The sequence below is a fragment of the Cebus imitator genome, unplaced genomic scaffold (assembly GCF_001604975.1).
Source record: "Cebus imitator isolate Cc_AM_T3 unplaced genomic scaffold, Cebus_imitator-1.0 Scaffold82, whole genome shotgun sequence".
Taxonomy (NCBI): domain Eukaryota; kingdom Metazoa; phylum Chordata; class Mammalia; order Primates; family Cebidae; genus Cebus; species Cebus imitator.
This window is the reverse complement of record NW_016107397.1, coordinates 6874538-6885191: the sequence shown is the minus strand read 5'-3', so window position 1 is coordinate 6885191 and position 10654 is coordinate 6874538. Positions and strand designations below refer to the sequence as shown.

The 10654-nt window shown below is 57.4% G+C and overlaps 1 protein-coding gene across 1 annotated transcript in view; it reads left to right on the top strand.

The window, feature by feature from the left end:
- Positions 1-340: 340 nt before the first annotated feature.
- Positions 341-10654, top strand: part of LOC108307874 (Grid2 interacting protein) — a 37247-nt gene continuing 26933 nt past the window's right edge. Inside the window, exons 1-3 of the mRNA XM_037740400.1 lie at positions 341-754; positions 9457-9812; positions 10024-10109. Of these exons, the coding sequence (XP_037596328.1) occupies positions 341-754; positions 9457-9812; positions 10024-10109 (856 nt within the window). The remainder of the gene's footprint in view (positions 755-9456; positions 9813-10023; positions 10110-10654) is intronic.

Sequence of the window (10654 nt, the reverse complement as noted above, 5' to 3'; positions counted from 1 at the left end):
CTCCCCTCCCCTCCCCCTTCCCCGGCTCAGCCCGCCCCCTCCCCTCGCTGCCATTCACCCCGCAGCCTGCCCCTCCCTCTGGGCCTGGCCAATGTCAGGGACTGGGCTGGCCACCCTCCCCGCCCCCCACCCCACCCCAGCCCGGGCGCAGCTCTCGGCTCTGCAGCGGAGCATAGGCGACCACCACCGAAAGAGGCCACCATGAGCTGCCTCGGGTAAGTAAGGGATGAGCCCCTTTCTGGGAGAATCAGAAGAGGGGAGAAAAAGGAAAAAAGTTATTTCTAGAGCCGAATTAGCCTCAGAGATGATGCGCTGGCTCTGAGTCCTTCCTGGGGAGCTGATGGACACGCATCCCCCTGCCCTGCCCCTCCCCACCAAGGCTGGGCAAGGGGGGCGCAGGCGGCCCAGCTGTCCCCCAGGAAGTTGGCTCGCTCGTCTCCAGGCTGCTGGCAGCTGGGCTCGGCTGGAGGCCCTCTCGGTTGCCCTCCTTTTCCCACGGCACTGCCGGCGTCTGTTCCTGTCCCTCTCCCGGGCCAGCCCGCCTGCCCCCCGGGGCAGCCCCACGCCCGCCTTTCCCAGCCGCTGCTGGTCTCCAAGCCGACAGCAGCTGCGGCAGTGGGTCGGGCAGGGTGCGGGAGGGGGAAGCCCCTTGGGTGCGCTCGATTTAGAACCTGGGCAGCGGGAGCCCTGGACGCCTGGGGATGCCCGGTCCCCGCAGCTTGGTACGGCAGCCTCTGCTGTGAGCGCGTGTCAAGTGCGCCAGGAAAACTGGGGAGGCTGCTGGAGGAAGGGGTGGTGCCCAGCTGGGCTCTGCAGGGAGAAGGTTACCCTGGCAGTAGGGCTTCGGCTATCCCCCTCCCCCGACCTCTTCAAACCCCCCTTCCCAACAACCGCCTTCCCAGGGCTGGCCTGTCACCCATGGCCCCACAGTGAGCTGGCCTCTAGGATGGCGGCAATCTCTGGGCAGCCCCACCTGGAGAAAGGTCAGAAGGTCAGAAGGGGCATGGAGGAGCCACAGAGGCAGCTGTGATTCCCAGGGTTGGGTGCCAGTTAATGGCAAACTCAGCACAGAGCAGCCAGGGCAGGCTTCTCAGAGGAGGCAGCAGGAGGTGGTTGTGCTGTGACTTAGTGACTGGTGGAGTCTGGTGGTGGGTCCTGTGGAGCTGGGAGGACAGTCCCCAGGGAGAGTTCAAGGTGAGGGCAGTGCTACCCTGGCTTATGGCATCCAAAAGCTCCCAAATGTGAACCACCCGACAGGGAGTAAAGGGGACCACAGAGAGCCACCACTTGGGCCCTAGGACCCCCAAATCAAGGAGAGACAAGGTTTAATTTTTAAAAGAATTTCTAAGTAGAGACAGGGGTCTCACTGTGTTGCCCAGGCTGACCTGGCCTCAAGAGATCCTCCTACCTCAGCCTCCCAAAGTGCTGAGATTACAGGCATGAGCAACCATGTCCTGCCAAGAGGAAAGGTTTAAGTGAGAGGTTGAACAGCCAAAGGGTAGTAGGCAAAAAAATATACATGTGTGTGTCAAAGCTCTGTGAGGAGTTCAGGACCCACCCAAATCAGAGAGGTGTGGCCTTGCTAAAGGGTGATCCCAGAGGCCAAAAAAGAAGGCTTGGGGAGAAGAGGAGGGAGCAGTGATGCCATGAAGCTGGGCCATCTAGCACAGTAGCCACTAGCCACACATAGTTATTTAAAGTTAAATGTGGCCAGGCATGGTGGCTTATGCCTGTAATCACAGCACTTTAGGAGGCTGAGGTGGGTGGATCACCTGAGGTCAGGAGTTCGAGACCAGCCTGGCCAACATGGTGAAACCCTGTCTCTACTAAAAATACAAAAATTAGCTGGGTGTGATGGCAGGTGCCAGTAATCCCAGCTACTCGGGAGGCTGAAGCAGGAGAACCATTTGAACCTGGGAGGCGGAGGTTGCAGTGAGCTGAGATCGAGCCGATGCACTCCAGCCTGGGTGACAGAGCCGGACTTTGTTTCAAAAAAAAAAAAAAGCTAAAGGTAATTAATATTTGATAAAATATAAAGTTCAGCTTCTCAGTCTCACAAGTCATATTCCAAGCACACAACAGTGACATATGGCTAATGGCCAGGTGGATGTAGACCTGTCCATCATTGCAAATATTCCCTTGGACAGCACTGCTGCTGTAAAGGGTGAGATGGGTCCGTGGTCACCACGTAAGCAAGAAGTCTCCTCCTCCTTCACCACAGCAGTTACTCCTTCGACGAGGAGGCTAATTTGGGTCTGTTCCCAAAGGGATCCCAGTCTGATGAAGTGAGAAAATGGCTTTCTAATGAGGACAGGCCAGGCAGTTTGGAAAGTGTGATATGGCCAGGAGGGAACAGGAAAACAGAGTCAGCTTCGCGGTCCGCTAGTGTTTCAGGAAATATGGGTGGTGGGGTGGAGGGAACGGGGTGTCAGGCCAGGGGCAGGTCATGGTGGAAGCTGGGATTTGGAATACAGGCAGACCCCTCGCTGGCAGTGCAAACTCAAGCAGGTTCACTGACATCTACGGTTTGTCTGTAAAATGGAGTTGTTAGTTTCTGAGTGTTCCCAGCAGGCTTCTTGGTAGGAAACCATGTAAATGAAGTCCACCAACTGAAAGCAGGAAAGAGATGAGTTGAGAATATAAGGGTGGAGTGTGAGGGACCATCTGCACCCCGTCACCCTCTTCTGCTTCGGTGCCGAGTGTAACGAACACAATAATACAGAGTTATCAGGGCTGGGCACAGTGGTTCATGTCTGTAAGCCCAGCATTTTGGGAGGCTGAGGGGGGAGGGTTGCTTAAGGAGAGTTCAAGACCAGTCAGGCCAGCATAGTAAGATCCCATCTCTATAAAAAATACAAATTAAAAAATTAGCTGGGTTTGGTGGCTGATGCCTGTAATACCAGCATTTTGGGAGACTGAGATGGGAGGAACACTGGAGCCCAGGAGTTTAAGGCCAGCCTAGACAACATAGCAAGACTCTATCTCATTAAAAAAAAAAAAAAAAAAAAAAAGTTTAAAAATTAGCTGGTTGCCTGCCTGTAATCCCAGTGATTTAGGAGATTGAAGTGGAAGGATTGCTTAAAGCCAGGAGTAGAAGACCAGCCTGAACAACAGAGGGAGACTTCATCTCTACCAAAAAAAAAAATTAGCCAGATGGTATATGTCTGTAGTCCTAGCTACTCAGGAGGCTGAGGTGGGAGGATCACTTGAGCCCAGGAATTGGAGGCTGCAGTGATTTATGATGCCACTGCACTCCAGTCTGGGTGACAGAGAGCAAGACCCTGTCTCTAAAAATAAATAGGTAAAGAGATTTATTGGGAGAATTCTATGAGATGTGTAGATAGAAATGCCAGGCATAAAATATGTGCTCAATTAATATTGGCTGCTCTTAGGGAAGCTTTCTTTTTCCCTAGAGCAGGTGTCTCAAGCTTTCTTTTTCCCTAGAGCAGGTGTCTCACTGCTGACATTTGGGACCAGAAATTTCTCTGTTATCAGGGGCTGTCCTGATACATTGCAGGATGTTTAGCAACATCCCAGGCCTCTACCCTCTAGATGCCATTAGCACAACCCCCTCTCAGTTGTCATTGTGTGACAAAATGCCAAGGGACTGTCAAATATCCCCTGGGTGAACAAAATCACCACTGATTGAGAAGTACTTCTCTGAAGGAATCTTAAGCAGTGCCTTTTGCTGGAACAGACCCTTGAGGGAAGTCTGGCTGTTGCCTGTCCCCTGGTGATCATCTGGTGACTGGGTGACCACCTCATGCTTCCCTGGGTCACCTGGCCTCACTGTGCCCATCCTGGGTAGTGTGTCTGGATTTGAGCCTGGGCGTCTGCTCCCTTGTTGCATCTCCTGTGCCCACAGCACGGTGGACAGTTTTCAGAGCCTTTGGCCATGCCTGGTTCTGGATTCTGGGCCACTGCAGCTGGCACAATACAACCAGGATTGGCTCCAATCATAACGGGATGGCTGGGGACCCATAGACGTCAGAGAGCTGTGCGAGCTGGTAGGCTTGTCAGCTGCTTCTCTCCCTGGCAGGGCTGAGGACAGGGCTTGGGGAGGGCATGGCATGAGTGAGCACTGGCTCTATTTCCTGGCTGCTTCCAGGGAGAAATGCAGCCCCGGGAGGTCACAGCAAGGTGATGGTCTTGCTGGGGCCAGCAATGGGGGGTGGGGGAGGCGCAGTGTGTTGGAGAGCAGTGTATGGACAGTACCAGAGACCAGTGATCAGACCCACAGGGTCCTCCCTGTGCTGCACGCAGGTACCCACTGGCTGCACCACGGTAGTTGTTCCTTTGAGTGGGACAGAGGAAAAGTCCGGGGGGCATCCTGCCTCTGCTGTTCCAGCCTGTCTTTTGAGAGGGCCTCATGCTGATGTTCCTGGTTGGGGGTGCCTCTGAAGAGCCACTCCCCAGGATGTGCCTTGAACTGGTTACCCAGACTGTATCATTTGTTCCTCAGACCTAATCTGGGCCTCTCCAGTGGCAATCAGGACGCCTGGAGACATGACAATGCAAGCAGGCACTCTGGGGTCCCCTCCTGCTGCCTTGCAGGGAATGGCAGGCCCAGAGCCCCCAGGGAAGAGTCCAGACCTCCCTTCCTGTCGCCTCCCTATCCTCCCCCTTTAATGCCCGTCCCCTCTTCTCTGCTGGCTGGGCAGGACTTGCAGCTCTGGGAGGCCCTCTACTCACCCCCTCCCTACTCACCCAGGGGTTGTCCCAGCCTGGGCGCATTGACCTCACTGGCAGTAACTCCCCAGGCCTCAGGCACCCTACCTCCTCTGTGTTTTGAAATCCCGCTTCTTGTCCCAACCCAACACCCCTTTCTGGGTCCCCTCCCAGCATCACCCCTCTCCTGGTATACCAAAACCTTTTTTGTTTTTTGGAGTCCTTCCACCTCTTCTTGAACCCTGAAGCCCTCCCACGGCTCCCTCCTGCTCCCAGAGTCGGGTCTCAGCTGCTGACCACGACATTGAGAGCCTCCTTCTCCAGCCTCTTCTTGGCCACAGCGTCCCTCCCCCAACCCCATCCCTACCCGGGGTAGGTAGAGAGGGCTTCCACTAGCTGGCCGACTCCTGCTGAGCCCTGGAGGCCCAACGCAAACGCCATCCCCTCCGGAAAACCTTGCATGCTCTACCAAAAGCTGTCGGGGCTTCTGAACTGCAGGGACTAGCCACTGTGCGGGGGTCCGGGACGCAGTGGCTGGAGAGGACGCAGGGGAGGATCCTGGGGAGGGAATAACGGAGAGAGTCAAGGGGAGTGAGCGAGGCGGCCTCAAACTTCCCCCGGTTTCCCCTGCACCCCAGAGTGACCAAAGTGGGGAGGGGGTGAGTAGAGGGCCTCCCTCTACGGGGGAGAGGCGGGGCCACCAGGAGAGGGCGGGGCCACCAAGAGGGGGCGGGCGCGGGGTTGCGGGCCCGGACAGTTCGGGAGGGGCCGCGCGCGCTAGCCGGGCAGAGGTGCGTGGAGTCGCGGCGCGCTCGCTCATTTCCCGGGCTCGGATACCCGCTTGCCCTTCGGCACCTGCCCAGTCGCGATCCCCGGCTCCAGATGGGGAAGGACCAGGGCTTCTCTCGGCACTTTCGGTAGCTTCCCCGTCGCGTCCGTCCCGCGCCTCCGGGAACCGTGCGCCCAGTGCGCCACGGATCCGCTTCGGGCTGGTCTGAAAGAGGGTGGGGCTGGAGCGTAAAGGGGCTTCCCTGCTCTGGGTGGGCAACCTCCGAGCCTGGGCGGAGCCCGGGGCCCAAGGAGGTTGGAAATAGACTGGGTGGGTACCGGGGCGGCGAGGTCTAAGCGTTGGGCGCTCAGAACCCGTGCGCAGCCCTAAAGAGTCGCTGTCTGGGCAAAAGGCTGAGATTGAAAGACCACTTTTCTTCCTACAACCGGGGTGGTCGAGGGGACATGACAGAGGGCCGAGACTGAGGTTGGGTGCTCTTGTGAAAATCTGGGCATCTCGTCCTGAGTTTAGGGGGCACGACCTCTCCACTGCAGTGCTCCCTATGCTGAACCAGGGCACCTTGCCCCTTGCCACCAGTTCACTGGCTGATGGTCAAGAGAAAGCTGGGTGGGGAGCCGGGCACACGCCTGTAATCCCAGCACTTTGGGAGGCCGAGGGGGGTGAATCTCCTGAGGCCAGGAGTTTGAGACCAGCCTGACCAACGTGGTGAAACCCCATCTCTACTAAAAATACAAAAAACAGCCGGGTGTGGTGGTGCATGCCTGTAGTTCCAGATACTCAGGAGGCTGCAGCAGGAGAATCACTTGAACCTGGGAGGCAGAGGTTGCAGTGAGCCAAGATCGTGCCCCTGTACTCCATCCTTGGCGACAGAGAGTCTGTCTTAAAAAAAAAAAAAAAGAGAGAGAGAGAAAGCTGGGTGGGGACAGGAAATGGGGGGGTGTGGGGGGGGAGGGCAGTCCCTAGTAGGAACTTGGGGTTGGATTAAGACCTGACGCTGGCAGAGAGAACAGAACTGACCCTGAGTGCAAGGTCATTGTGTGGCCCCCAGAGAGTCCTGTGGCCTCAGAGAGGCCTGTTGGCATAGAGTCCCAGGACAGTGATTGCTGGACTGCCAGTCAGAGGGATAGTGACTGGTGGCAATAGTTGCTGTGGCCCCACTGTTCCTGGCTCTGCTGGGTCAGTCGATTTAGGGCAGACCCAGGGCTGGGGACCCTGGGCCAGACTGAGCTGCATGGAAGGTCCGTAGGAGCCAGGTTGGATGTCTGGCTTACCAGGTAGCCTTGGCTTCTGTCTCACCCCAAAAAACACCAAGTAAGGAAAGGGCTGCCCAACTTTCTTTCATCTGTGCAGTTGGTGACAGCCGGTTCCTACCTGAGAGGGCAGGGCTTTTTCTTTTGAAATGGAGTCTCACTCTGTTGCCCAGGCTGGAGTGCAGTGACTCAATCTCGGCTCACTGCAACCTCTGTCTTCCGGGTTCAGGCAATTCTCGTGCTTCAGCCTCCTGGGTAGCTGGAATTACAGGCACATACCACCATGCCCGGCTAAGTTTTGTATTTTTAGTAGAGACAGAGTTTCACCATGTTGGCCAGGCTGATCTTAAACTCCTGACTTTAGGTAATCTGCCTGCCTCGGCTTCCCAAAGTGCTGGGATTACAGGCTTGAGTCACCTTGCCTGGGTGATAGGGTCTTTTCTAGCTGCTGCTGGAAGGTAGAGCTGTGATGTCCTCTTGACCCCTGTCCAGGTTGGACTCAGGGGTTGCGTGCGTGGAGTGATGTCTTCTTCAGAGTCTGTGGCTGGAGCTGAAAGTGAGGTGGACAGTCTCAAGTGGGTGTGTCCTTTCTCCTTTGCCTGGACGTGAGGCTTGAGGTCTGGGAGGCAGTGGGGAATGCGGAGGCCAGGCAGATGGAGGCGTTAGGCTCCGGAGACCCCGAGTGATCATCTTGGGGGATGAGGCTAAGTTTCCAGATTTGCAGAAAGCATTGCAGGTGGGTGGGAATGGGCACCGGGCAGAGGTGAGCAGGCATTCATCCTGGCCTTCTGGTCACCCAGATGATCCAGACCTGGAGCAGAGCTCACTGCGGGGACAGAGCCTCCTCCCTGAGAATCCATGCCCGCTTCCTCCCACCAGGCCACTTATTTTGCCTGTCTGGCCTAATTACTCCTATCCACAGAGGTGGAGGGAAGCGTGGGGGCCGCTGGGACACCTCAGAGGGGTTTGTATTTCAGCTGACTGCAAGGCCACTGATCCCTTCTCCCTTCTCCCCATCATCTTGCCCTTGGCCCTGGCATTTGGTACAAGGAACAGGGAAGGGAGCTTTGGGATGCAGCCAGTGAGGCCTCACAGGCAACCAGACCTTCAGGGGCTCTTGTTAGAGGTCCTGCCACAGTGCTGAGGCTCCGAAGGCTGGGCTCCAATGCCAACTGTGCCACAGGCCAGCTGTGTAGCTGTGGAGAGCTATGGGTCCTCTCTGCCTCAGAATCCTCTGCCACAGACCAGAGAGAGAGTCCATCAGGACGTTAACTGCTGCCATTACTCAGAGATACGGGTAGGCTGCTGGCAGACCTCCTGTTTACCAAGCCTCTCCGGTGTGCTGAGCCCTGGCCAATCACAGTGGCTCATGGTTGAACTACAGACCTAACCCTCAGAAAGCCACCAAGGCTGGGAGTTGTAGCTCACGCCTGTAATCCCAGCACTTTAAGAAGTGGATGTGGGAGGATCGCTTGAGCCCAGGAGTTTGATACCAGCCTGGGCAACATAGAGCCTCAGCTCCACAAAAGAAAAAGAAAAAGAAAAAAAAATGCTAGGTGCAGTGGCTCACCCCTGTAATCCCAGCACTTTGGGAGGCTGAGGTGGGTGGATCACCTGAGGTCAGGAGTTCAAGACCAGCCTGGCCAACAAGGTGAAACCCCATCTCTACAAAGATACAAAACTAGCCAGGCGTGGTGGTGGGCACCTCTAATCCCAGCTACTCTGGAGGTGGTAGAATCACTTGAACCCAGGAAGTGGAGGTTGCAGTGAGCCGAGATCGTGCCATTGCACTCCAGCCTGGGCAACAGAGCAAGACTCTGTCTCGAGAAAAAAAAAAATAGCCAGGCCTGGTGGCATGTGCCTGTAGTCCTAGCTGCAAGGGAGGTCGAGGCAGGAGGATCCCTTGAGACCAGGAGTTCCAGGTTACATTGAGCTATGATCAAGCTGTGATCATGCTATGATCGTGCCACTGTACTCTAGCCTGGAAGACAGAGCAAGACCCTGTCTCAAAAGAGGAAAAAAAACAGAGACAGAGAAAGAGAGAGTTGCTAGTCCTGTAGCAGAGACCCACAGGCCTTCCCCCTGCCTCTCACTTCCAAGGTAACTCCTTTGAGAACAGGAGCCACAGTCCCTTCAGCTTTGAACCCCAGTTCCCAGCTGGCACAGATAGCAGGGGCTCCCTAAATACATGTAGAATTAAATTGAAAGGAGGCCTGTATTGGGTGTGGAGCCTCATTCAGCTAAGGAAGCAATGAATCGGAACAGGCGGGGGCGAGGGCCTGGAGAGAGCTTAAAGGGACTGAAGGAGGCAGAAGGCAGGGGTCCTGGCAGATATCTGAGTGGGCAGCTGCAGATAGGGCTGGCCAAAGAAGCAAGCAGGAAGACTGAGGTGTGGTGAGGGGCTGCAGGAACTAAGATCTTGGGCTTGTGGGCTCGTTTCCTCCAGCAGAGCCACCTAGAGACGAGCTGGGAGACAGTGTGTTGTGGGGATCCCTGGCTCGTTCTTGGCCTGGCGGGTGCAGAGGCAGTGCGGGGAGAGACCAGAGAAGGAAGACAGAGGCAGGAGGAGGAACGGGTCCGCGGATTGGCTTTGTAGGGCTCGGGCCGTGGAGAGCCCAGAGTCATGAAGGACGGTCTGAATGTGCCATTCCCGAGGTGGAGCGGGGGCAAAAATCCTAGCACCGAGGGGGAAACTGGGGTGCCACTGGCTGCTGATCCCCCCCCCAACCCTCCGCCACTCCTGGGAAGGGGCGAGAGAGCCGAGGGCGGCACCCACGAGGACGCCCCTTCGGGCCACGGTTTGCCGAGATCCAGGATCCAGGGACGCGCCCCGACTCCTCCGTCCTCGCCGGCAGGATCTTCATCCCCAAGAAGCACCGGGCGCGCTTCGACGAGGTGGTGTCGCAGGGCCTCCTGGGCAAGCTGTGCCGCGCCCGCCGGGCCCAGGGCGCTCAGCGACTGCGCCGGAGCCGCAGCGAGGAGCGGCCGGAGCGCCTCCTGGTGTCCACGCGCGCCAGCGCCCCCCCGCGCCGCCCCGACGAGCCGCCCCCGCGCAGGGCCTCCTTGCTGGTGGGCGGCCTCGCTGGCCCCGGGGGCGCGCGCAGGTACGCGGGACTCACAGGCACGGGCCGCGGACCCCTCCCTGCGGGTGGGCTCGGGACCGAGACCTGGGGAGAGTGCACAGGGGCGGGGCGGGGCTGCTCGGGTGCAGAAGAGACCGAGAGGTTAAGGGGAAAGGGACACGGGACGTCTCCCACTCCTGCACCCCAGGGCCCCTTCTCCATCATGCTGCTCGCCCCTTCTTTTTCCCCCCAGGACTGTCCGAGTCTACAAGGGCAACAAGAGTTTTGGCTTCACACTTCGCGGCCACGGGCCTGTCTGGATCGAGTCTGTCCTGCCTGGTGAGGAGTGGGCTAAGTGCCCTAAGAGTCCCTAAGGCCCAGGATGGGGTGAAGGACCCCGTGGTGGCTCTCCAGGGTCACTGTACCCCATATAGGCTCCTGCTCAGCAACGCCTCCCATCTACATAGTGTCCCCTGAGTGTCCCAGAGCCAGCGGATCTGAATCCCACTCCTGCCTAAGGTGCTTGAGGCCAGAGCCTTCTGCCTGAGTTGGGGTACCCCACCCCTGCCCCTCTAAATTCAGCATCACCCCAACTCGAGGGAGCCAGATTCTGCATCCAACCTTTCCTGTGTCCACAGGGAGGGTCAGGGCCACTGCCCAGGACCCTGGGACAGCCAGGACTGAGCTGGTGCCTACCCAGACTTTGCCCATGCTGAACTGGGCTCTTGCCTGTCAGGCCAGACTCAGAGAGCCAAAAGGGCCTCAGGGCCTCTGCCTGTGACTCTCTGCCTCTGCCTCTAACCCCTGCTGAATCTGGACTCCCCTCTCCTACCACCCCGCCTGCCCCTTGTTCCTGAAATCATGCATCTTTTTTTTTTTTTTTT